We start from the raw sequence: 26,155 nt of genomic DNA, 5'->3' as shown, positions 1-26,155 counted from the left end.
CAGATCATTACATGAAAATGTTTTCATGGGGCGCCGGGGTGGCTCAGTGGGTTAAAGCCTCTGCCTTCGGCTCAGGTCATGATCCTGGATCATATCATTCATGGGTAAAGACCATTTTACTTCTTCCTTCCCAATCTAGATATCCTTCCTTCCTTCCTGCATTAATCTATGCTGATTGCCATACAAAACGCCACAGGGTGACTTAAACATCAGAAATTATTTTTCTCACAGTTCTGGAGGTTGGGAAGACAGGATCAACATGCTGGTAGAGTAGGTCTCATTCTGAGTTCTCTTCTCTTGGCTTGTAGGTGGCTGCATCTTGCCATGTGCTCTGCATATGCAGGTGTGGGGAGAAAGACAGTGGGCTCCCTGGTTCCTCTTCTTATAAGGACCGTGATCCTACTGGATCAGGCCCCCCCCTCCCCGACTCTTATAACTCATCTAACCTTAATCACTTCCTTATTCAAATACAGCCACATTAAGAGTTAGGGGGTGGGGGGGGATTCATTCCGAAACCCCTACCCCCATCCCCTTTTACTTTAGAGCCTCTAGAATATGGCACAGGGTCACACAGGAGTGGTAAGAGCACATCTGCTTGTTTTCTTTCTGTTCTTGAGAGGAAAGCAATCTTTGACCGTTAAGTTAGATATTAACTGCAGGACTGTGGTGCGCTTTATCAAGTTGAGGAAGCTTCCTTGTAGTCTTAGTTTGTTTTTATCATGAATAAATGTTGAATTTTGTCAAATCCTTTTTTCTCTCTGCCTCTATTGAGGTTCTCTTCTTTATTTATACAATGTCTTACATTACTTGATGTTTGGATGTTAACCCAATCTCGTATTCCTGGGATGCATCCCACCTGGTCCGGGCGCATGATCTTTTCTCTCTGTGTTTCTGAATTTAGTTTGCTAATATTTTGTATTTTTCTTGTAATAGTTTTGTCTGACATCGATACTTGTATAGTATTGGCCCTGTAAAATGAGTTGGTGTTTCCTACCCTTCTGTTTTCTGGAAATATGTGAAATGTTGGCATTCATTCATTCATTTGGTAGAGCTATCCAGTGAAGCCATCTAAGCCTGAGCTTTTCTTGGTGAATAAATTTTAAATGGCTAATTTGATCCCTTTACTTGTGGTAAGTCTATTCAGATATCTTTTTTTTAAGTTTTTTTTTTATTATTATTTATTTGACAGAGAGAGGGAGAGAGATCACAGGTATGCAGAGAGGCAGGCAGAGAGACAGGGGAAGCAGGCTCCCTGCTGAGCAGAGAGCTTGATGCGGGGCTCAATCCCAGAACCCTGAGACCATGACATGAGCCAAAGGCAGAAGGTTAACCCACTGAGCCACCCAGGTGCCCCCAGATATCTTTCTTAAGACAGGTGTGATAATTTGTGTCTTTTTAGGAATCAGTCCATTTATCTAAGTCACCTAATTTGCTGATATATGGTAGTTAATAGAATTTTCTTATAATTCATTTAATTTCCATAAATTTAGTAGAATGTCCCCTCTTCCACTCTTGATTTTACTAATTTGTATCTTTTCTCTTTCTTGGTCATCCTAGCTAAAGATTTGCCAATGGTGGTGGTCTTTTTGAAGAACATTTTTGGAGTTTGTTCATTTTCTCTATTTTTCTATTTCATGTTTTTCTGCTCTAAACTGTAATTTCTTCTGCTTATTTGGGTTCAATTTGTGACTCTAGTTTCCTAAGGAGTAAAGTTATGTTTTTGATCTGGATCTTTTTATTTTGTACATGTAGGTACAGCTACGAATTTCCCCCTAAACAGTACTTTAGATGCAGCCCATAAACTTGGTTTGTTGGTTTTCATTTTCACTCACTACGAAATATTTAGTAATTTCCATTATGGCTTTTAGAAATTTAGAATTTAATTTTGTTGTGATTAGAGAATATACCTTATATGATTTCTATCCTGTGGATTTTTAAATAGATTTTATTTATTCATTTGACAGAGAGAGACAGCAGGAGAGGAAATACAAGGCGGGGGAAGTGGGAGAGGGAGAAGGCTTCCAGCCGAGTAGGGAGCTGGACGCAGGGCTCAATCCCGGGACCCTGGGATCGTGACCTGAGCCAAAGGCAGATGCTAATGACTGAGCCACCCAGGTGCCCCTGTCCTGTGAAATTTATTACAATTTGTTTTATGGCCTAGATCCATCCTTAGGCTTGAAAGAAATATATATTCTTCTAACACTGTAACAATGTTACATAATGTTATATAATGGCCAGCTCTGTTTGTTCAAGTCTTATGTCATTGATTTTCCTTCTAGTTGTCCTGTCAGTTGTTGAGATTGAGGTATCAAAGTCTCTATTCATGGCTGAATCATCTATTTCTCCTTTCAATTCTGTAGATTTTTATTTATTATATTTTGGGACTCTGTTGTTACACATGTTTGTGCTTATATCTTCCTGATGAACTGACTTTAATCATTATGAAATGTCTTTTTGTTTCTAGTAACATTTTTTTAAAAGATTTTATTTATTTATTTGACAGAGAGAGATCACAAGTAGGCAGAGAGGCAGGCAGAGAGAGAGGGGGGAAGTAGGCTCCCTGCTGAGCAGAGAGCCCGATGTGGGGCTTGATCCTAGGACTCTGGGATCATGACCTGAGCTGAAAGCAGAAGCTTCAACCCACTGAGCCACCCAGGCGCCCCCTCTAGTAACATTTCTTAAAAACCATTTTGTTTTATGTTAATGTAGCCACACCAGCTCTCTTCCAGTTTGCATACTACATATTTTTTCACTGTTGATTCTCAAACTGTTTGTGGCTTTGCATCTAATACGTGTCTACTTTAAACAGCAGATAGCTGGATCTTTTTTTTTTTTTTTTAAATCCAGTCTGACAAACTTTGCCGGTTGATTGTCCATTTATGCATAATATAATTATCGGTAAGGTTGGATTTATGTCATTTCTTAAATATATTTAATATTGATTTTGATCCTTTGTTTCTTTACTGCCTCCTTTTGTGTTGAACAGGTATTTTTAGTGCACCATTTTAATTCCTTCATTGAATTTTTTCCTTAAGTTATTAGTGGGGTGTCTGGGTGGCTCAGTGGGTTAAGCCTCTGCCTTCAGCTCAGGTCATGGTCTTCAGGGTCCTGGGATCGAGCCCCGCATCAGGCTCTCTGCTCAGCGGGGAGCCTGCTTCCTTCTCTCTCTCTGCCTGCCTCTCTGCCTACTTGTGATCTCTTTCTGTCAAATGAATAAATAAAATCTTTAAAAAAAAAGTTATTAGTGGGTTCTCTAGGAGTCTTCCATTATATCCATCTTAATCACAATCTAGTTTAGATTATTTTTAGCTTTTTTAGGGTAAAATGTAGAAACTTCTATAATATAGTTCCATTTCCTACCCCTCCTTTATGTTGTTATTGTTGTATGTTGTTATGTTACAATATGTGTGTGTGTATAAAACAATCCCCAAATGTAGTTTTATTGTTGTTTTATGCAATCATGTCTTCCAGATTCTAATTTGAGAGAAGGAAAATGTTTATATATGATTTTATGTGTACTATGTATTTATCATTTCCAATGATTTTGTTAATGTAGATTTTAGTTATCATCTGGTGTCATTTATTCTCGGTTTCAAAAGATCTCCTTTAGTATATCGGATAAAAGCAGGTCACTACCAACAAATTCTACCTTTATCAGAGAATATTTTTATTTCACTATTACTTTTAAAAGATGGGTTTTGCTTGACATAGAATACTTGGTATTTACTGAGAATATTTTTTCTTTCAGCACTTTGAAAATATCATTACATTGTGTCTCTGTTGTTTCTGATGAATATTAAGCCATTATTTATATTGTTTCTGTATACATGGTGAGTCATTTTTTTCTTGCTCTAAGATTTTTCATTCTTTTTCTTTCAACTGTTTGATTCTATTATGTACAGGTGGGGATCTCTCTAGATTCACCCTACTTGGGGTTCATTGAGCTTCCCTAGGTCAGTAGATCAATCTTTCAGGCCTTAATGCCTTCAATACTTTTTTCTGCTCCTCCTTCTCTGCCCCTTCTCAGACTTCCATTATGCGCATGTTGGCTCACTTAACAATGTCCCACAGGTCATTAATATAAAAAAATATTCTTTTGTTTCTATTTCTCAGACTGGATAATCTCTATCTTTAGGTTCAGATTCTTTGTCAGCTTAAATCTGTTATGTCCCTCCAGTGAATTTTTCATTTCAGTTACTGTACTTTAGAACTTCAGTCTTTATATAGCTTTTTTGGAAAATCTCTTTATTCAGATTGCCTATTTCTTGACTTGTTGTATATTTCCTTAAATTTCTGAAATAATTTTTAGTTAGTTTTTGTATCAGCTGCATTGAGGTCTTTGTTAAGTCAAGCAGCTGAATTCACTCGACAGTTTCTAATGATGGCTGTGTTTTCCTGAATTAAGGTTTACACTTTTCTATTTCTTTGCGTGTCTCCTAATTTTTGGTTGAAAACTAGACATAGGAAATGCATTGCAGCAGCTCTGGATTCTGCTTTTTCTCCCCAAGGGTGATGGTGGTGGCTGTTATTTAATAACTTGCTTGCACAAAATATGTGGAATCTCTTTCCTCAGTGGTCTGTAGCAAGCTGATTATCTTTCCTGGTTTTGTTTTTACTTTTATTATATTTTAAATATTTTATTTATTTGATAGAAAGTGAGCACAAGCTGGGGGAGTGGCAGGCAGAGGGAGAAGCAGACTCCCCACTGAGTAGGGACCCCCCCCCCATGTGGGACTCGATCCCAGGACCCTGAGATCATGATCTGAGCTGAAGGTAGATGCTTAACCTGTATCAGGTTCTCTGCTCAGCAGGGAACCCGCTTCCCCCTCTCTCTGCCTGCCTCTCTGCCTGCCTCTCTGCCTACTTGTGATCTCTGTCAAATAAATAAATAAAATCTTTAAAAAAAAATTGCTAAATTGTACTTTGACTTGTCTGGGTAATACTTTATTTTCCAAAATGTTTAGACCATTATATGCCTGCCAACCATGCATGACTTTCTATTTTCCTACTTCCATGCTCATACCTCTTATAGTCAGACTTTAATTACTGCTAGTCTCTAATGTGTAATAGTCTCTATGAAGGTTTTACTTTGCATTTCATTGTTTACTGCTGCAGTTGAATATATTTTTATTCAATATATTTTTACTATTTGAAATTTAATAATTTCTTCTTCTGTAAATGTGTTCCTTTGAACTTTAGGTAGTTTTAATGTTCTCAGTGCTAACAATGGCATTTTATAAACATTGCAAATCTTCTTTTGGTGCTTGACTTCTTTTTACTCTTATTGCCGTCTTTTTTTTTTTTTTTTAAGATTTTATTTATTTATTTGAGAGAGAGACAGGGAGAGAGAGCATGAGTGAGGAGAAGGGCAGAGAGAGAAACAGACTCCCTGTGGAGCTGGGAGCCCGATGCGGGACTCGATCCCGGGGACTCCGAGATCATGATCTGAGCCGAAGGCAGTCGTCCAACCAGCTGAGCCACCCAGGCGTCCCTTATTGCCATCTTTTAAGGGACAAAAGTTATTTTGTAAAATTTCCATTTCTTTTATGACCTAAATGTTTTGCCTTATTTAAAATCTTTTCCTATCCCAAAGTCATACAACTATTCAGTGTTTTCTTCTAAGAAGATTTAAATTTTTGTTCATCAGATTTAAATTTTGAATTTATCTGAAATTTTTCTTTTTTTTCTTCTTTATTTATTTGACAGGGAGAAACCACAAGTAGGCAGAGAGGCAGGCAGAAAGAGGAGGAAGCAGGCTCCCCACTGATCCCAGGACCCTGGGATCATGACCTGAGCTGAAGGCAGTGGCCTAACCCACTGAGCCACCCAGGTGCCCCTGGAATTTATTTTTCTTTAAAGATTTTATTTATTTATTTTATATTTATTTATTTAAAGATTTATTAAAGATTTATGTTTTGAGATAGAGTGAGAGTGAGCAAGAGAGAGAGAGCAATAGCTGGGGGCAGAGGGAGAGGGAGAAGCAAGCTCTCCACTGAGCAGGAAGCTCAATGCAGAGTTCAATCCCAGGACCCTGAGATCATGACCTGAGTTGAAGGCAGACCGAGCCACCTAGGGACCCCTGGAATTTATTTTTCGTATGAAGGTAGGAATCTAATTTCATTTCTTCCACATGTTCAACGGTACCAGCACTTGACTTAAAAGCCTATCCCTTCCCCAATGATATATAAGGCCAATGCAGTCAGATCAGGTTGCTATTTATATGTTCGTTTGTTTATGGGTATTATGAGATCTTCATTAAAATTGCACCTACAAATGCATTATTTTCTTCAAAGAATCAATATCTGTTGCTTTTTAAATTTCCATATTTACATTTATTTTCTACTTCATGGATCTCTACTCTTATTCCTTCCTACTTTTGTTGGCTCGAATTTGCTCTGCTTTTTCTAATTTCTTCAGATGGACGTTTAGGTAATTTTCAGATATGATCCCAGGGTCCTGGGATCCATTATAATGTATTCATTTTGGCTAAAAACTTCTTATGAACATTAAGTTCATCCCCTAGTTTTTGTATATCATTATTTTCATGATGACTCAGTTAAAAATAATTTTCTATTTTCCATTTTCATTTGTCCTTTGATGGGTTAGTTAATAGTATACTGTGTAATTTCCAAACATTTTAGGATTTTTGTTACCTCTTTTTGTTATTCAGTTGTACCTTGACTGCATGATCAGAGGATATATTCTGTATAATTTCTATCCTTTGTTGATATTTGATTTACAGTCCAAAATAAGGTTAATCCTGGAAACTGTTCCAGAATATTTGAAAAAAAAAAAAAAAAAAGTATCCTGTAGTTGTTGATAGTGTTCCAAACACATCAACCTTTTTTAAAATTTTTTTCCTTTCCCAAATCTATATCCTTATCTTTAAATTCTGTCTCTTCTCTCAGGTTCTAGGGGAAGTCTGTTAAAATCTCCAGATATGATTATAGGTTTATCATCTCCTGTTTTTGCTTTATATCTATCAAGCTTATGTTTTAAATATATACAAATTTCAGACTTCCTTAGCCTGTTGATTTCTTTTATAAATATGATAGGTCCTTTTGTCTCTGGTATTACTTTTTAGATGTATGCGTTAAATACAGTAAGCCGTATGAATCTTAGGTATACAGCATCCTTCATTTTAATCTATATATATACCTATGAAACCATTACACAGATTAGGGTGTAGGGTGTAGGAAAAGTCTCTGTGTAAACTTCCCAAGCCTTGTTCAACTGACACACTGCTGTCAATGGAATGGCCATCTCGTCTGGGTATACAGTCTTAGGTTCAAGTTCTTGTTCACAGTTCTGCTGCTCTAGAACTGGAGGCCAGTCTGGTACTTTTACCTGCACAAGTGGCCTGCTCTTTCTCTGGCAGTTTTCAGAGTTGGTCTTTACCTTTGTGGTCTTACCTGTCACGAACAGTGTGCCCAGGCTTGGCATTTTTGTTCTCTTTTCTGAGGCTCCTGCTTTTTTAAAAATTTCCTACTGCTGGGACGCCTGGGTGGCTTAGTTGGTTAAGCAGCTGCCTTTGGGTCAGGTCATGATCCCAGCGTCCTGGGATCGAGTCCCAATCGGGCTCCTTGCTCGGCAGGGAGCCTGCTTCTCCCTCTGCCTCTGCCTGCCACTCTGTCTGCCTGTGCTCACTCGCGCTCCCCCCCTCTCTCTGATAAATAAATAAATAAATAAAATTCCTACTGCTTTCCCTTTCCTTTTGCAACTTCTGTTATTTGGATTGTTTCCACTTTGGTTCCCAGGCTTTCTAATTTTACCTCAAGCTCGTTTCCAGTTCACTCATTCCTTCTACAGCTGCCCCACTTCTGCAGGGTGTCTTGCTCGCTTGTGTCCTTTATTTCAACTCTGATGTTTTACATACACTATTTGTTTCTTTAGTCTGCTGCTTTGAAGACTGATTATTACATTTGCCTTGACTTTTTATCCCATCTCTTCCAACAGCTTGGCTTCCATTCAGTTTGTGTCTGTGGTCTTTTATGCTGGTTCTACTTCTCAGGCATCTAGCTCCTTTGGCTGCGAGTCCAAATTTCCCTGCAGCTTTCAGCCCCAGGGCCGGCAATCCCGTGTCCGGAACAACCGTGGACCACTGTTCTAACCTCACCACGGAGTCTCTTTTTGGTCAGAACATCCATTTTAAACTCTAAGGAGTAAGTACCATGAAAGGAGAAATCGGTCTCTCTAGGTTGTAATGCTCTAGCTCTAAGGTTTGGAAGGAGCAGGGGACTTGCACTTATTATGAAGGGAGACTGGCTCATTCAGAAACCACCCTCCCCCCCAACAGAGAACAACCAGAAAAACTGGACAGAATACTCACTGCTCTGACTGCAGCTCTGTGTGCCATTACAGGGTCCCAGCCTGGATGGCCCTTCTGGCATAGTCATCTTGAAGGGGCTCCATGGCAGGAGTCCTGTCCCTCATCCAAGGACCTGTGGCCTGCCTCTGCCTCCAGACCCTCTTGCTCTCAAACTGCCTTGACTTGTTGCCTTCACTTTTCTCTCCTAAATGTGAATCACAGATTTTTGAATATTTTCCTTGATTATTTTGCATTCTCTTACAGAAATTCCTCAAAGATTACAAAGTCAAGACACTTGGGTTTGGCCTAAAGATGTGGTTAATGTGAGTCAAAGTCACCATCTTCAGTTAAAAAAAAAATTTTTTTTTCCCAAAGCAAAAGACTGTGATTTTGCTGAAGGTTGATAGGCAAGTGGCGGGCAAACAACACTGCACAATGCTTAAGAATGCAACTCCTTCTCTTCCGGGTCCCAGCCACCTTCTGTTCTCTCCCTTCACTGCAGCTTTCATTCACCAAGGAAGCTGACAGACCGTCTTGGGGGCTCTGGAGAGAAGGTGATACTTCCTGTGTAGTCAGCACTAAAAGCTGACCGTGGGCAGGGTGGGTAGTTCTTACTGCTTGAAGTCACCATCTCCCCTGTATATCCACAGAAGCATGAAGCATGAATCTCCCACTTCTGACCATCGAAGCCCCAAATTCTATCTGTGGCCAGGTGTTGTGAATTCCAGTTACTTTGGCCTAGGCAAATCCCATTTCTGGCCCTGGCTGCCACGTTGGACAGTGAAGGTCTGGAGCAGATGGCCCTCTGGTAGGTTCTGTGATGGCAAAGCAGCTCCAGAGCTCGAGACGTGATCCCTGCACACTGCGGCCGTGCCCTAAAGATCACCTTGCTCACCACTAGCTGGCAGCTGGCGTTGAGGGGTCTGGGTATAATGACTGGTGTCTCTTTCCTCAGAAAAATATTACTGGAGCCTACCAGCTTAAGAAGCCTTCGAAGTCTGTGGTGAAGGTGATCCGAATTTCAGCCCTGGCCAAAGACGCAGTTTATAACTACAGTATCCAAACCCTGAATTCCACAGAGCTTGCTAAGAAGGAGCTGTATCGAGAGATGGCCAAGGTGAGTGCGAGGCCCAGGGAGGGAGGCAGGTAGTCCGTGCTTATACACCAGACAGAACATTAACTGGCTAATCCAGGGAGCTCACTCCTCATCTGAACATAGGAGGCAGCAGGGGCGCTCTGGTGTGCACCACAAAGCCAAGCAGCAAGAGGAAGGAGACCAGGTGCTGGGGGGAGAGGTGTTCTGTTCCCGCACCCCGTGGGAATCCCTCACACATCTCTCTATGCTGAGAGATGCTCAGCATAGGCTCCCGTATACCCGGCTGCAAACAGCTGCAAGGCCCCTACCTCTAGAAAGCAGCTCGTTGCTGTCACCCCAAAGGAAATACCTCAGCTTAGGCTTCTAACACATTAGCTCTGGAGAACGGCTGCTCTGTTGAAGAGAACACGAACATGACCCCCCAGTTCAGTTATTCTGAGCGGTCTGGTTATGCGGTCAGGAACTGTCATTCCACTCCACGTGCCACCGTTTCCAGTGTTTGCTTGGAGACTGGAGGGCCTGTCCACACCAGCGGTGGCTGCTACCAGCCCTTCCCTCTTCTTGTCTGCCTCTCGTTTGCAGGAGCCAAGGAAGAGATTCACGTACTCCCAGAAGTACCTCTCGGCCATGGTGGAACCTCAGGACTCTGAGGAGGAGGAGAAGAATGCCAAGAAGAGATCCCGCCAGGCCTGGCTCACAGCCAATGGATTCCAACTGACAGGTCTTCACAGAAGCCCGGAAAGCGACTGTCACCTGAGGCTGCCGCCCGTTGGCACCGTCCCAGAGCTAAAAGAGGTCCACGGGGCAGAGTGGGAGCTCAGGTGGAGTGTCCGCGGGGACCTCCCTCCTTACTTACTGTGGTGTTCTCTGTGTAGGAGTGGAGGGAAAATGCCGGGTTTGCTACCATGCTGGATCGAGAGCGGTGGGGCTGGGACCGGCGCCACCAGGACTTCGACCTGTATAGGCAGCCCCCACCTTTCCTGGAGCTGCCCCCTCCTCCAGTGCTGAGGCCTGCGACAGGTAACAGAGGCCTCTGCAAGATGGAGCCTCCTGATGAGGGCAGTCAGGGTCTCTGCTGCTTGGCGTCTTGGCTTTTTCATTTTCGCTAAAGCTAGGAAGTTGAGTCAGAATGGGGAAGGCATTAATGTGCTAGGCTGACTCAGGAGCCCTGGATTCTAGCTGGAGCTGCAGTACTAACTTGTTGTGTGACAATGAGTTCCTTCACTGCTCCTGGTCTCCGGCACCACAGCAGATGCTCAGAGAATGCCATGTGCAAGTGGGGGCAGGGCAGAGGGAGAGAGAGAATCTTCCAGCCGATGCCTCTCTGAGTGCGGAGTCTGACACAGGGCCCAAACCTGGGGCCTGAGCCATAATCAAGAGCCCAGCCACTTACCCAACTGAGCCAGCGAGGGGGCCCCTCTGGACCTGGCTTCTTAGCTATAAAACATGTAAGTGGGGAAATCGGTCTAAGGGCTTTCTGGGCCTCAACAGGCAAGACGTCTAGATGCCTGGCCAGCAACTGGGGCAGAGGCTCTGGGCACCTCTGGGACTTTCTGACTCCCTTCCTGCTCCATGATGTTGCCATCGCCCTGTGTGTGAGAGAGGAAGGGAGTCTAGAAGCATGGGTCCCTTTAGCCTTCTGTTTATAAAGATGGGTCTCCATTTATAGGTTGATAGAGAACCCAAATTTGCTGGTTACCAGAAACTTCATTCAGGGACAAAGAATTTAGTGACAAGGTTTGCCAGAGAAACCATTCCCTGAAAGCCAGAGCAGATAAACAAATGGATCTCCTTCCTCCCCCAACCACCGAGGTTGCTAACAGCTCCACGAAGCAGGAGGAAATGCCGACAAGCTGCTGAAATTTGTCCCCCATGCTCCATCTGGCCCTTGCTGCCTCCCTTCAGAACAGGCTCTGGGCTCTGGGGCTGCTGAAGCTCTCCTGTTACCTGTTGGGGTGGCCCTGCCTAGCAATGCCAGGCTTGCCTCCTTGGCCCGAGTGCTGCCGCCGGGCTCCCTGCAGGCCTTCCCAGCCTGCGCTCCCTGGGCACGTCTGGCAGCCGGGGCCTCTCCTCCCCACCATGCTTATAAAGAAAACTCAAAAATGGCAGCTGGGAAACAAGATGCGAACGAGGGGTCTCAGCCTTTGAAACTCGGCTAGATGAAGAGAAAACCAGCTGCTGACAAGCATGCCCATGCCACAGGGCCTATGGCGAAGTCCCCTTTCCCAGGACGTGGGGGCTAGACAGCTGCTTCCCAAGTTTCCTTGGCAAAGGCACTCTGTGCATTCTCCAGTCCCCATACCGTCCCAGATTCGTACTCTTCTCGCCAACAAAATACTTAAGAAGGTTAGCTCTGATGTCATAAGATTTGTCAACTTTTACCTTTTGAAGATCAGTTATCCAGTCCCTGGCAAAGTGCCGAGGCCAGCTGAGGTGTCTGCGCACCAGACAGACTGTACTTAAAGGGAAAGGAAAGAGTCTGGCCTTCTCCTCCCACCTCAAGACAACATCTGTGGTGGGTTTTCGGGAGCCCCAAACGGCCCCAAATCCAGACAAAAGCTCCAAGCTTGCCTGCGTGAGCACACTGGGACCCATTGTATCTGGCAAGCAAGAGCAGAAAGGAGTCCAGAAAAATGCAAAGGCCTATTAGCATCCCTCAAGATTCTGCATTGTCCCCCCTTTCAGGAGTGGAGGCCAAGCTCTGTACAGACTGTGCAGAGAAAGGCCCCAGGCAGGAAAGAGCATATGCTATACCAGACCATGTAATTTGTACCCATCGCCTAAGAAAGACCAGAGACGTGCTCAGTAATCCCCAGAACACTGTGGCCTGGCCTGGGCACGTGGTCCTCAGCATTCAGGGCCCCTCTTCCTGCGGGGTGAGGACAGAACGCACTGGAGGCCATCACTAGAGGGAGGGCCTCAGGGTTCTGAGGAAAAACAGGATCAGTACAGCACAAAGGCTAGAAGGGTAAACACAAACCGTGCATTTTTATATCTTTTGTTATTAAGTACATCTGTTCCACCTACAGTTTGTAGGCGGTTTCTTGGAGAATGCACAGTCCACAAGAAGAACGTGCGGCCTAGCAGAAGCAGCTCTCCATGCCTCAAACAGGTCCCTGCCAAACTCCTCCCACAGAGCCAGTGCCACAAGCCCGTCACCACTGTGACGTCTCTGAAACTAGCGGAAGCCCCTCAAATCCCAGGTGTCACCAACTGCGTTCTCTCTTTGCTCTGTCTCTTCAGAACCTGGGATCAGGTCAAACAGCAGTGCCCCCAGGGCAAAGCCTAAAGAGGTACCCCTCAGGTCAGAAGGCCCCTCTGGTATACATGGGGGAGAAAAAACCCCAGTGCTCCATCTGCCGGAGAAAGTTGTCCATCGATGGGCCATGGCTTAGGGGCAGCAGGGAACACTGTTGGTTTGCTTCAGGATGTCCTGTCCAGAGGGTGGGCACAAATGTAGGCCTGCTTCTCTAGGACCTGCTGGGACACCTTCTTAATCTGCTCATCTAGATTTTCTGGAGAATCTGGGAGAAAAAGAAAAAAATAGGTTTGTGAGAACAAATATTGCTGGGGCTGCTGCTGCTTTTAAAAAAAAAAAAAAAGAAAGAAAAAAAGAAAAGAAAAAGCCCACACCCACTGTGAAGAAACCCTGAAGGTAACTCTCCACTTCCACAGCCCCAGGAAGTGATTCTGGCTGCGGGGAGAAACAGGGCTAGGGCTTCATCCTGGAAAACGAAGGGCTCATCGTGTTAACCCCTAAAAGCTCTGGATCCTGTGGGAGTAGGGCCTGGAGAAGGACCTTCTTGACAGTCAAGCCTACGAGAGGAGCAACCCCGTCTCCCCGCCACAGCACAGACCAACACACGCCAGCACCCGGAGCCAGAAGCTGCACAGAATTATGTACTCCTCTCCTCCCATCACTTGGCAACACGGCTGCACTCTACAGCAGGGGACACAGGACACGGAGCCCTGAGGCCAAAACGACTGTAAAGGTCAGAAGAATCCGAGCCGGACGTTTTCAGACATGGCGAAGTGACTATGGTACAAACAGCCCCAGGAGCCAAGCCCCTGCACGGACTAGAGCCAAAGCCTGGGCTATCTGCTAGGAGGGCAGCTGCCAGACTCAGGTCAGGCAGGCTGGGCCATGCCTGTGGGCTCTGACAGTCTTCATCTGCAGGTAACTTGTTACTGTCTGGCAAGCCATCCTGCAGGTGAACCTGACCTTACTAGCCCTCACTCAAGGGAGAGGTTTGTGAGCAGCAGGCAGGTCCTAGGAGCCTGGCCGTCAACAGTCACCTGCACTCAGCGCTACCCCCCCAACCCCCGCAAGGCCACACTACTTACACTTGTCCAGCTGGGACAGGGTGAAGAGATTCTGGTAATAAGCTTCTGCACAGAAGATGTTGGCCAGCAGAACCTGTCAGAACCAAGGTTGAAGATGATGACCTAGGGCACCCCCTCCCTGGTGTGTGAGAAATTCAGCCCAACTCAGCAGCTTGGCCAAGGTCAAAAGGCCTGGCGCAGGAATCAGAATCTTGGGTTCTAATTCCATCCCTGAATCAACCAGCTCTATCCCCAAAAGCAAATTATTCAACATTTGTGAGCCTCAGGCTCTTCTACGCAGGAAGGCCAACGTAATCCCAGTGCCCACAGGCTGTTGTGGGACAATGCATGTCAAGATCCAGCACACAGGAGGCACTCAGTGACTGCATCCAGCCACTGAGGGTAAGGAAGGCAGATGGGGTGAGGGCACAAACTCTGGGATCCCATTACTCACCTATCCCTCTTCCTGCAGGCAGAAAGACAAAAGCGAGTAGCCCTGTGTCCTGAGTAGCACAGACCTTCTCATTGGAACGGACCACCAGTGCTGGCCATGGCCACAACTCAGCAAACCCACCGGCCTCCTGGGCCCATGCCTGGGTTGAGGCCTTTGACTTGCCCAGTTCCTTGTCCCGACTGGGTCATGCCACCCACTGACCCCCTCCCTCAACCACAGGCCTCATTAAAGTTCAGAGGACAAAGCTGGCACGAAAGGCTCACCTCGTGGTCGTGGTTGCGGATCCCCACTCGGATGGAGCGGCTGGCCCTCGACAGCACAGCCGTCATGCCATACAGATTGATGAGGATGTTGGCTACCCGTTTCAGGACCATCTGTTCCTCCACGATGGTCTGTGAACACAGAGCCCACGGGGAAACTCACAACCTAGGACCTCACTCCCCGGGCACAGCTTCAGCCATCTCTAAGACTCACTTCATGCCTCCATAAAGGAATCTAACACTGCCTCTCCCTTTGGGTGGTGAGAGGGGGCTTGCTGGCTGCCTGTTTTCCCTTCTGTCTAGATTCGGGCATGGGTCAAGCCAAGACCAGGTCCCAGAAACCTGGCTGAGGCCACAGGCTGTTGCTTACTGTGCTTCATGTCACCCTCAGCAGCAACAGCCTCACAGAGCGGGGCCCTAGATCTGGGCCCAGATGGGGCTGCCCTCCCTACTGCAAGGAACCTCCTTTTACTCAAAAGGCACCATCCAAGTGGCCCCGGGGTCGGGCAGTTCCACCCCACCCCTCCACAGTGACCAAGATCTCTAAGCCTGGTCCCGAAAGTGGACACTTGGCAAAACACCCCATCTCCCTGACCCCAAAGTTGGAGGGCCAGCCATCCCCAGATGTGGCAGGGGCCGGGGTACCTTGCCAAAGCGGAGTAGCAATGTCTCTACAGTGCGGCCGAAGTAATACACGTTCTCCTCGAGCTTGTTGGCACTGTCCTGGTATGCCAGGGGGAAAGACCACTTAGTGCTACTTCCCTGTGGTGCCCATCCCACCCGGCTGGGGCTCTGGGGTCCAGGCTCTGTTTTTAGGCTGGACCATCCTCCCCAATGCCCTGGTCACAGCCCTCTAGAAGGGGATACCCACACAGGGGCAGGGAGGTAATGCCACCTGTCCCCACTCACTGCGACACTGGGGTGCACCGCTCCCAGCTTCCCTGTCAACCCCAGATCCACGGTTCGGCCCAGGGAGTCTCGCAGCCTTCGGCCGACGGTCTCAATGACAGTGGTCACGTTGCCCCGTTTAAGCTCGCTGTAGAAAGCCCACGGCCCCATGAATTCAGGCCCCGCTGCTGGTTCCCACTGCCCACCAACAGCGTTCCTCTTAGCACCTGTTCCCTCTGACTGTCCAAGGCATTAAAGGGACCAACTCAGGACCTAGGTGCTGTCTCACCTGGCCCTGGGCCTGCTGGATGCCTGAGACCACCCCACCACCTCCGTCAGAGAACAGCTGGTCTCTGAGGTAGAGCCACACAGAGCGCTCTCCACTAGCCAGCCCCCTCCATCCCCACCCCGGTGGTGCTCCAGGGTTAAGGAGTCTGCAAAAATGCCCTGAGCAACCCAAACCAGGTGCCAGCAGTGATTTCTAATTGCTCCAGCCCCATGATGGGAGTCAAGCGGAGCAAGAGAGTGCAAGAAGAAAAGTGGTCTTGTGGTTGGTAGCCCTGGAGCCCAGCACCTGTTGGAGGGACAGCTCTCATTCCTTAGGTTCTGAAAACAAAGCTCCCTGCAGCATGGGTGATGGGAGCTGCCAGGGGAGGAGAGCAGTGAGGGCTTCCTGAGGCAGCTGGCCCCTCTGATCACCTGCAGGTGAAGGCCAAGCTCTGGAGCCTGGCTTTTAAGGCTCCCGTCTCTTTCCCTCCCTTTAGGCAGCCTCTGACTGAGCTGAGCACTGCATGGCTCCATAATGCCCATCCCAGGACAGGGCAGCACCCTGCCCTTGCTGCCCCAGGATGGACCTCTGATGGGCAGAGGGAACCTGAGGAGTGGCTGGTGGGGCTGGCACCTACTTGATCCTCGCAGTCAGGATGCGGCCGGCGTGCTGCAGGCCTGTCAGGGCAATGTACATCCGGAGAATCTCGTTGGTTCCCTGTGGCCAGAAGATAAGTCATGTTGGCCCCACTGGGATGGCCTTGTATGTGCTGTGCATGCAGCTGGCTAGGCCACCCCACTGCCCCCTCAGCAGTGCCACGGAAGCTGCTACGCTGGAAGCAGCGTGACCCTGGGAGCAGGGCTGTGACCAGAGGGTGACAGCAACACACTGGCAACCACCCCCACGGGGACAAGCAGGGGCCTGGCCAGACAGCTGTGGCCTCCCTCAGGATCTACCACCTCTCTCTGACAGGGATACAGGAGTCCTTCCTTTCTGTAAGCCTCCACTCTGGCTTCTTTACGATGGGAGAAACCACCTTCCTCGGGAGGGAGGGGTGCCGGTGCCCAGGTGCAGCAAATGCTGGGTGGGTGCCATTATATTCCTCAGGGAAGCCACTGGCTGTGGAGGACGAGAGCTGGCTGCTCCCCAGTGCCATGCAGCCATACCCAGAGGGCCACCTCTTCTAGCTGCTGTCTCTGCGAACACGGCTCACCACCTGGGATTACCCCCAAACCCCCCACCCCCGGTCAGGACCAAATTCAACCAGGCTGAGGGGAAGGGGCCTCCCATGGGAGAGAAGAGCTTGGAGGCCTGCAGGCTAAGGTGGGCCCTGTCCTGCATAGTCTCCAGCCCAGAGCATGTGTTTCAAACAAAGGGCTCTATGGCCCTCAAAGCTTCTGTGCCCCCCCCCCGTCCCCTCCCCCATCCTGGTCAGGACCAAATTCAACAGGGCTGAGGGGAAAGGGACTCAGAAGCAGCAGTTCTGGGGCAGCAGGGACACAACACGTCCCCCATCCCCTTGGGAAAGTCCCCTTTGTGCCCTCAGGCTGGTCACATCACATCCTGTCAGGCTTCTAAGAGGACTGCAGGGCTGGGATGCTGGGGGTTGGCGGGGGGGGGGGGGGGGGGGGCGCTGGGCATGCCAGGAGTGAGAGCAGCCATGAGGCCTTACCCCAGCTGGGGAGCCAGGCCCCACCTGCAGGCTGTCTGAAGGTGCTCTTCAGAAACCATCCCGCTACTCAGGCTCTAAGCCGTGTCTACGGGTCTAACTCTTGTACTCCCTACGACCATCCTAACACTCTATCCATCTCACCACAGCCTCTGAAGTCAACCCCTCTTTTCTGCTGCAGGCACCTGGCCTCTGCAAAATGCACACCCCAACATCAGCCCTGGGGAATTTCCCAGAATGGCAAATCATTCAAGTCATGCACTGCTCTGACGGCTTCCAGTGCCTGCATAGGAAAATCCAAATTCTTCTGCTTATCGGTCAGGGACTTCCACAGCCTGGCTACTTGTCTCCCCTTCTCATCTACCCTCTGCCCCCACCCCATCAACTCTCCTACAACCTGCCCCAGCTCCCCCCTACCAGGACCAGCCACTGCTGCCACAAAAACTTGCTTGTTCTACCCAGTGCCGGCAGGTAAGGCCCTATCTGGGCCTGGAACATTCCACTTCCCTGTCCTTGGCCCAAACTACCTTCCCCTGGGCCAGGCCACTGTTGTTTCCGCCCCCGAGGGCCAAGAGCACTTGCTTCCTGAGACTCCAGCCCACTGTCAGGGGAGGTGCCCCTCAGGCCCTCACTGTGCAGATATTCTCCACGCAGGCCATTTAACCTTTGACCCCAAGCTCCTCAAAGGCTTCTCTGTGGCCCCAACCCCCTTTTCTTACCCCACCCAGGGTCTCCCCCCGCACTGAACTCCTCTTTAGGCCTGTGAAGGCCCACGAAGGGTGGCAGCGATTACAGAGGGAGGTGTCCAGGCTGGGGAAGCCTGTGGAGAGGACGCTGCTGAATTGCCTCAGTATCCTGAAGAGGAAAGCCAAACCCAGAGTGAGCCCTGGAGGCACAGCCGGGCCTCCCATGAGACCTCTGCTTGTCCCACCACCAGAAGCGCAGGCTCAGTGGGAAGGGCGCTCACTTGGCCCCTCAGGCCTCCCCTCCATCCTGGGAGGTGAGGTGTGAGGAGGACAGATAAGCGCGCTTGGAAGGGGGTTGGCGGGCTCACCTCGAAGATGAGCAGGATTCGGCTGTCCCGCAGCAGGCGCTCATACGGGTAGTCCCTCATGTAGCCCGAGCCCCCGAGGATCTGCAGGGCTTCGCTCACGCACTGCCAGGCACCCTCTGAGCTGAACACCTGCCCCGGGGCCAAGACACGGTTAGCATGGGGCCAGCGGTGCTGAGTGCCTTCCACAAGGGGGGCAGCCAGGGCAGGGTGGCTGGGCAGGGAGTGGGAGGCTCGGCGTGGGAGGCTGGCTCCAGGGTGAGACTAACCCAGACTAACCCAGCTGCCCTGTCATAGTCTCATGGGGTGGACTAGGGCAGGTCCTTTTTTTCCTTCCACAGGGACCAGCCGTGGCTCCCTATCTGCGCCCCTTTGAGACTCTTCCTACATCTGAGGCTTTCTTGGGGTAGAGGGGCCCACTCCATACTTGCCAAACGGAGGAAACTCCTGTCTTTTTTTTTTTTTTTTTAAAGATTTTATTTATTTGACAGAGATCACAAGTAGGTGGTGAGGCAGACAGAGAAGAGGAAGCAGGCTCCCTGCTGAACAGAAAGCCCGATGTGGAGCTCGATCCCAGGACCCCAGGATCATGACCCGAGCCAAAGGCAGAGGCTTTAACCCCCTGAGCCACCCAGGTGCACCAACTCCTGTCCTTTTAAAACCCATCTCAGACTCCCTCTCTGGGAGGGCTGACCTTGCCCACCCAGCCCCATTCACCCACAGCTCGCTCCTCCGTGCAAGAACTGCTTGGCCCCACACCTGGCTGCAGGGGACATACAAAAGTGGAAGGCCGTCCATCCACAGTAAAAGTCCTTCCCACGAAAGCTCGGCCGCTGCTGTGTACTGATGGGAAATTGTAACACATGGCCTGTATTTTCTCCATCTGTTATCGACTGGTGACAACTTGGCACAAACTGTGCTGGGGAGACACTGTCCTGTCCTATAAATGCACTCAAATGGGCACTGTTCTTTGCTGTTTCTCCTGTGCCATGCTGGCTTCCCCAGATGCGTCCTAGGGCTATGCCTGGCACACAGTGGGGATGTCATAAATACTGGATCAATGATAAATTGACCTATAAGTGAACAAGAAGAGGAAGGTGGCAGGGAACACAAGGTCTGAAAGGCTGCAGCTAAAGAGCTATTCTGGGTCTCTCAGGCTGGGCAGGGATTACCTTCACCATTGCAGCCTCGATGGAGCAGTCGGGAAACCCCGGTTGGTCCAGCATCCCCGCAGTGAGGTAGGCCATGCTTTCCATTACATAAGCCTTCTGAGCCATCAGGGCAAACTTCTCCTGGGGTGTTCAGGAAAAAACACAATCAGGAAACAATCTGCATGTGGTAAGACCCAGATGTGCCAGCCAACAGAGAAGGAAATGAAGTCCGGAGGCTCGAGGCCCAGGAGCACCAAGCCCAGCCTTCCCCGCAGGGAGCCACATTAAATAAAGCCTTATCTTGTCTTCTTCTGAATCACAGCAGGAGTCATCACCACAGGCCACAGAAGCACACCTTCTGTGCCCACACGTGTCATCAACACATGCGGCACCCCCCACAGCCTTTGGTACCTGAATCAGTCCAAATTCACTGAGGTTCTTGTTGAACTGTTTCCTTGTGCAGGCATATGCAGCAGTCATTTCTGAAGAAGATCAGAGTCATTAAAAGAACCATTTTCTCGTTATCCTGAAATGCTTTCCCAAGGCTATCCTTACTGCCCTGCAAACACTCAGGCAAGAACTAGGAGAAACGGGTCTGCTGAGAACAGATACCCCTCAAGACGGCACTGCCCCTTCCCAGCACATCTTGTCAGAGGCAAGGCCTCTCCTGCTCAGGCGGGCCTACGGCAGCAGACAGGAACAGAAGCACAGAGTCTAGCATCAGGCCTGAATCTGGCACTTTCTCTTATCAGGTGGTAGGCCGGGCCAAGCAGCTACCATCCCCGACCACCACCACCACCGACCTCACAGCATTGCTGCCAAAGCTGCCAGAGCTGCAGTGAGTGAGGCACTGAGGGCAGAGGCCCCCTGCAGGAGGAGCAGGCTCACACCTGTCACAGCCATCGATTACCAGAGCAAGAGGGCACCTGAGAGAACATGGCCGCTGGTGAATGCCAGCCCCCCACCCCCTGTAGTCAGTCTCCTCAAGAGCCATCCTTTGGGGCAGGCTGACTGTGAGAGACCCCAGGAAGCTCTTGCACGGAGGCATTTTCCCGATGGGGAAGCAGAGGCTCAGGGCACTTCAGGGCCTTGAGGACAGCTCAGCACAGTGAGCCAAGCCCTGAGTTTGGAGTCTGACAGGATCAGCTTTTGGGCCTAGATGAGTAGCCTTGGGCAAATCACTTTCCCTTGCTGAGCCTCAGGCTCCTCATCTATGAAATGGAACTAAGAGATGAAATCAAAGCTTCCCTGTCCCCACCTGGCCTCTGAGGAACTTCATAAACAAGAGCAGGACACGAGCCCCCCCTGCCAAAAGTCAGGGCCCCATGCCTTTCCCTGCAGTCGCTTTCACAAATCTAAGATGATAATGACATCTGTACCCAACAAAACCCCTACAAGGCTGTTCTAAGTTCATTGAAAAAAAAGTCCAGGCCTCAGGTATGCTAACAAAAACCATAAAGGGAAGATCCTGAGGCTGAGAGACCAGAGTTACACGTCTCACCCACTGAGTCTCCCCCTGAATCAGCACTGAGGGTTCGCTCACCCCCAGATGTCTGTGAAGCAGCTCTGTTCCTAGTGGTCAGAGCAGCAACCCCTCTTGACCTCTGACAGACCACCTGCTCCCCGCCTCCTCTGTGAGTACATCAGAGGAGTGTCAAGAAGGAACATGAACCACTTGGGGGCAGACTGACCACATTTTCTGGTCTAAACCAAAGTCCGAATCTCAATCTGCAGCTGGGCTGTCTGTCCGTTCGAAGGCCCAGCCCAGCAGCGGCCTGTGTGAGGACACGGTAGAGTGTCCAGGCTGGGGTGGGGGCTGCAGGGGCAAGACTGGGGCACAAAAGGTTCCTGTCCCTGACTTACCTACCGATCAATTTCTTGAGCATCCCGGCCACAGTGCTGCCCATGCTGAACCGCCCACTGTTGAGGATGTTCATGGCCACCTGTAGGGAGAAAGGGGGCAGCTCACTGGGACCTCACTCCCTAAGATCACCCCTGCTGTGCTGGGAAAAGCCTAAAGGTCCTGGAGGACCACAGGTGACAGACCATAGCACTGCTTGTCTGTCTTACCAAATGGTTTCTTGAGGACAAAAGGCGAGTCTCTAGAGAATTCTGTGCCAGCATCTGGGAAAGTCAATTGTCCTGCCAGTTCCCACCAGGCTGGGTGTGGGGCCAACACATCACAACAAGGTAACTCAGTCACAAACATGCTTGGAGTCACCCTCTGATCAAGGAACTGGGCAGTAGCATTATTCCAATAGAACAAGTCAATTCTTAGTCCTTAGAAGAGGGGCAGAAATTAAGACCTGCTGAGTACACCCTACAAGCTACCCAGACTTTGCCACCAGCATGAGCCTCCTGAAGCACAGTAGTGACCTGCTAAGCCCCAACCACACCTGTGATACTCAACTAGGAGGCCTCAAAGACAAGCGGGGCTGAGGGCAGAAAGGACTCTGAGTTTTCCTAAAAGCTCAACTCCAAGTGTATATTACAGCTTCTAACTGAATGCTCATGTGTGACTTGGATGGATAAACCATGCGACTGATTCCGAATTTATGATCGGTTGTTAACCTCAACGGGAGAATCTCAAAGCAGACACTATGAGGTTAGAAACAACTGCTCCAACGACTGGGAGGGGGAAGTGCAGATTCCACCTGCTGAGTCCAAGGAGACTGGGGCATGTGGGAACAGCACCAAGGCCCAGCCCTGGGTGCTGGATGGGAGAGTGGGCGTGGTTATGTCCCACCACAGTGTGACACCCAGATGCTGCTCTGCCTCCTCTGGGGGCTGTGCTTCGACCTCAGACTGCCCATGTCTCCGGCCGAAGGTATGCACTGGTCTTGGGACCTGCCAGGACTATGAGGAGCAAATGAATTCTCCCACCTCATCCCCTCTGCCCACATGGGCTTGCAAAAGCTGGCTCATGGTTTTATGAATGAAATCCATTTCACAACCCCTTCAAGAATTTCTTCTTACCCTCATTAAAAAAAAAAAATTTTTTTTCGAAAGAAAAAAGGATTTGAGACTAGATCTCATTTCCCAGAGGATCAAACATCTCACCCTTTTTTAAGAAGGGCTCCTGAGCTCAACTACCAATCCTCCTCCTCAACCGTGGGGCCTCCCCTCCCGTCTATGCGGCACCTGCCTGCTTTACCACCTTCTCTCCCGCAGACGTCTCCTGGCATTTCTACAAGAGCATTCTACACCTCACTTTGCCAAAAGTGAGATGCAATCCACATTTCCAACAGCTCCTGCCTGGCAGTTCACCAACAGCCTCCACGCCTCCATGGTCTGACTACCGATTAAACCTCTGACTACCCAGAGGAGGCAGCTCTTTTCTCCTTCAGCCAGGTGATCTTCACCTGGCCTCTGATTGGTCTCCAGAATCACTCACTTTTTAGCATTAAGGCCCATGGTCAAGCAATCCTACTCCTAACAAATAAAGAGCTTTGGAGATCTATTTTCATTTGCATATTAAAACAACTGTTTTGGGGTGCCTTGGTTAAAGCCTCTGCCTTCTTCGACTCGGGTCGTGATCTCAGGGTCCTGGGATCGAGCCCAACATTGGGCTTTCTGCTCAGCAGGGAGCCTGCTTACCCTTCTCTCTCTCTCTGCCTGCCTCTCTGCCTACTTGGGATCTCTGTCAAATAAATTTTTTAAAAAATTATTTTTATACCTAACACAATGGGGAGAAGTTTCAATGCCTAACTTGTGGGACACCCAACATGTGGGAAGGACTAGGGCAAGAGGCATCCCATACAGGAGCCAGCCCGACTCCCCACATGTGAACTGGCAGTGGGCACTGACCACGAAAAATGTTTGTGCCCTCTGACCTGGAGAGCCGGCTGCCGGGCGTTTAAACTGTGGAAACAATCAGACAAGTGTGCATAGATACATGCAAAGAGATACACCACGCAATACAGTTCTGAGCAGCAAGGAGGGGAAATCAGTGTTAAATGCCTGACCCTAGGAACCTGAGGACATCCCTTATGCCGTCACCACCCAAAGAATACTCTGCAGTATACATTTACTAGCATGAAGAGAGTACTAGGATTTCTTGATGAGTGAAAAAATACAGGCTATATAACACAAATAGAATTACCGTTTAAGAGATGTACGCCCCTTAACAAGGTCTGGATAGGGACACCTGGGTGGCTCAGTTAATTAAGCATCCGACTCTAGATCTCAGCTCAGGTCATGATCTCAGGGTTGTGGGTTCAAGCCCATGTGGGGCTCCATGCAGGAGTGGAGTCTACTTCAACTAATTAATTAATTAATTAAAAGGTCTAGAAAGATAAGCATCAAAATTAAACAATGAATAGCAACTCTCTTGGGATCGCACTTCAAGTAATTTCATTTTTCCCACCTAAATTCTCTCATCTGTATATAACATCCGGATTACACAAATAATAAACATGCCACTGTGCAGGCACTGCTCCCTTTTTGTCCTTTTGTCCTTTCACCTCTCAGGTCCTTTGGTCCATATTCATCAAGCAGCCTCCAGCCAGAAGCTCTGGCTGAACGCATTTATCAGATTCTTATAATACCCAGGAAGGGAGAAAGGCACTGCTGTGATCCTTGCTTTACAAGCAAGGTGGGTGGGGCTCCCCAGAGCGCAGATACTTGCCCAAGTTTCCTGTAAATTAGGGCTGGGCACCAGTAAAGACAAACAGCCAGCTTAAAAATGGGCAAAGGAGGGGGCACCTGGGTGGCTCAGTCAGTGGGAGTGTGTGACTCTTGATTTTGGGGTTATGAGTTCAACCTCACATGGGGGGAAGAGTTTACTGAAAAATAAGAATAATAAATAAGCTTCAAAAAAAATAGGCAAAGTATTCGAAAATACATTTCTCTAAAGAAGATGTATCAATAGCCTATAAGCACCTGAAAAGATGCTCAATCTGATCACTCATCAGGAAAACCCAATGAGATACCACTGCACACCCTCTGGGACAGCTGTCATTATAAAAATGTCCAGGGGCACCTGGGTAGCTCAGTGGGTTAAAGCCTCTGCCTTCAGCTCAGCTCATGATCCCAGAGTCCTGGGATCAAGCCCCGCATCAGGCTCTTTGCTCAGCAGGAAGCCTGCTTCCTCCTCTCTCTGTGCCTGCCTCTCTGCCTACTTGTGATTTCTGTCTGTCAATAAATAAATAAAACCTTTAAAAATAATAATAATAATAAAAGTAAAATAAAATAAAAATGTCCAGTAACAAGTACTGGTGAGGGTGTGGAGAAACTGGACCCTCCTACACTCCTGCTGGCCACGTAACATGGTGCAGCCGCTACAGAAAGCAGTCTGGCAGTCCTCAAAAAAGCATACAGCCACCATATGACCCAGCAACGCTCCTTCTCGGTATGTATCACCCAAAAGGACTGAGAACAACTGTTCACGTGAAGACTTATGTATGAATGTTCATGGCAGCATTACTGATAATAGTCCCAATGTGGAAACGGTCCAAATGCCCATGAACGGACAAACATGGTGTGTCCCTGCAATGGAATGTTATTCAGCTACAGAAAAGAATGACAAGAGCTACAACATGGAAAAAGCTCACAAACATTACACTAAGTGAAAGCCAGACACACAAAAGGTCGCACGTGGATTCCACTTACACGAAATGTTAAAAATAGGTAAATCCACAGTAACCGAAAGTAAAACAGCGATTGCCAAAGACTGGGAAAGGGGAAATGAAAAGATAGGGCATTTCTTTCTGGGGTGATGAAATGTTCCAGAATTAGACCATGGTCACAGCTGTACAACAAAATGACTAAATAACACCCACGTGTACATTTAAAAATTATTAAGTTTATGTGATCTGAGTTTTAAGTTCATTAAAAAATAATAAATCTGACTCCAAGGAAAAAATTCGGGCAGTACCTCAGGGTTGTGCACTCAGAAAGCCTGAGCTTCGTCCGTGCCCACTGACCTGGTTTCTTCCACATGCTGGAGACAGGAATCCTACCCCTACTCAGGCAAATGAAGCCTCGAAGAACCACACACTCCCTCTTCTGGGGGCCTCCTTCTCCATTCTGCTGATTTCCCGTCAGAGAACTACACATAGTTATCTGGCAAGCACACACTGGTCTGCTACAAGCAGAGATGGGACAGGGGGCTGGGGGCCAACAAGCCACACCATGAACCCTCATGGGTGCTGCTTTCATGACGCACCTTAAACCCGCCTCCAACTTCTCCAAGGACATTTTCAACGGGCACCCTGGTGTTTTCAAAATGCACCTCGCAAGCTGAAAAAGAAGAAATTGGAGGCCTTACCTGATGAACGCAGAGCACTCGCACTGGACCCATAGGCATGAAATGTAATTCATTCATTCCTTCACTCATTCATTCTCCAGCTACTGAAAGAACAATAGAGAAAGACAAGGTTCCTGTCCACATGGAGCCCCTACTTCGCTAGGGACACGACGATGCCTTAAGTATTACAGATGAAATAGAGAGCAGTGACAGAATCAAAAGTTGGAGAAGGAGTAAATGACCACATTTTTGTTAAGGGCCTTCATCATGCTTTTCTAAGGTGACACTCAGAAGTTTGGAGGAGCACGAACCAGAGGTGGAACATGAAAGTGGATGGCGCAGCCCTTCAAAGGTGCCTGGACTCAATGGGAGCAATAGGAGCACAGGTCCCACTAACTCCAATGCACTTGCAGCCCGCACTGTGGCTTGTGGAAGCGGAC

At 48.5% G+C, this 26,155-nt stretch overlaps 2 protein-coding genes across 3 annotated transcripts in view; one reads left to right on the top strand and one right to left on the bottom strand.

Moving 5' to 3' along the window:
* CFAP92 (cilia and flagella associated protein 92 (putative)) overlaps positions 1 to 14,437 on the top strand; it is a 71,343-nt gene extending 56,906 nt beyond the window's left edge. The window contains exons 14-17 of the mRNA XM_059161880.1: positions 9,264 to 9,425; positions 9,987 to 10,199; positions 10,280 to 10,424; positions 14,200 to 14,437. Coding sequence (XP_059017863.1) covers positions 9,264 to 9,425; positions 9,987 to 10,199; positions 10,280 to 10,424; positions 14,200 to 14,234 — 555 coding nt within the window. The 3' untranslated portion in view covers positions 14,235 to 14,437. The remainder of the gene's footprint in view (positions 1 to 9,263; positions 9,426 to 9,986; positions 10,200 to 10,279; positions 10,425 to 14,199) is intronic.
* Positions 12,374 to 26,155, bottom strand: part of ACAD9 (acyl-CoA dehydrogenase family member 9) — a 40,992-nt gene continuing 27,210 nt past the window's right edge. Inside the window, exons 8-18 of one of the 2 annotated variants that reach the window (XM_059161881.1) lie at positions 25,635 to 25,708; positions 21,336 to 21,411; positions 19,880 to 19,950; positions 19,490 to 19,609; positions 18,321 to 18,449; positions 16,235 to 16,314; positions 15,351 to 15,477; positions 15,087 to 15,164; positions 14,445 to 14,573; positions 13,749 to 13,821; positions 12,374 to 12,928 (exon numbers count right to left, since the gene is read on the bottom strand). In XM_059161881.1, coding sequence (XP_059017864.1) covers positions 12,828 to 12,928; positions 13,749 to 13,821; positions 14,445 to 14,573; positions 15,087 to 15,164; positions 15,351 to 15,477; positions 16,235 to 16,314; positions 18,321 to 18,449; positions 19,490 to 19,609; positions 19,880 to 19,950; positions 21,336 to 21,411; positions 25,635 to 25,708 — 1,058 coding nt within the window. In that variant the 3' untranslated portion in view covers positions 12,374 to 12,827. The remainder of the gene's footprint in view (positions 12,929 to 13,748; positions 13,822 to 14,444; positions 14,574 to 15,086; positions 15,165 to 15,350; positions 15,478 to 16,234; positions 16,315 to 18,320; positions 18,450 to 19,489; positions 19,610 to 19,879; positions 19,951 to 21,335; positions 21,412 to 25,634; positions 25,709 to 26,155) is intronic. The other variant, XM_059161882.1, reaches the window with a different exon arrangement.

Source organism: Mustela lutreola, chromosome 2 (genome assembly GCF_030435805.1).
Source record: "Mustela lutreola isolate mMusLut2 chromosome 2, mMusLut2.pri, whole genome shotgun sequence".
NCBI classification, from domain to species: Eukaryota; Metazoa; Chordata; class Mammalia; order Carnivora; family Mustelidae; genus Mustela; species Mustela lutreola.
Note: the sequence above shows the minus strand (reverse complement) of the source record. Positions and strands in the feature narration are given on the sequence as shown.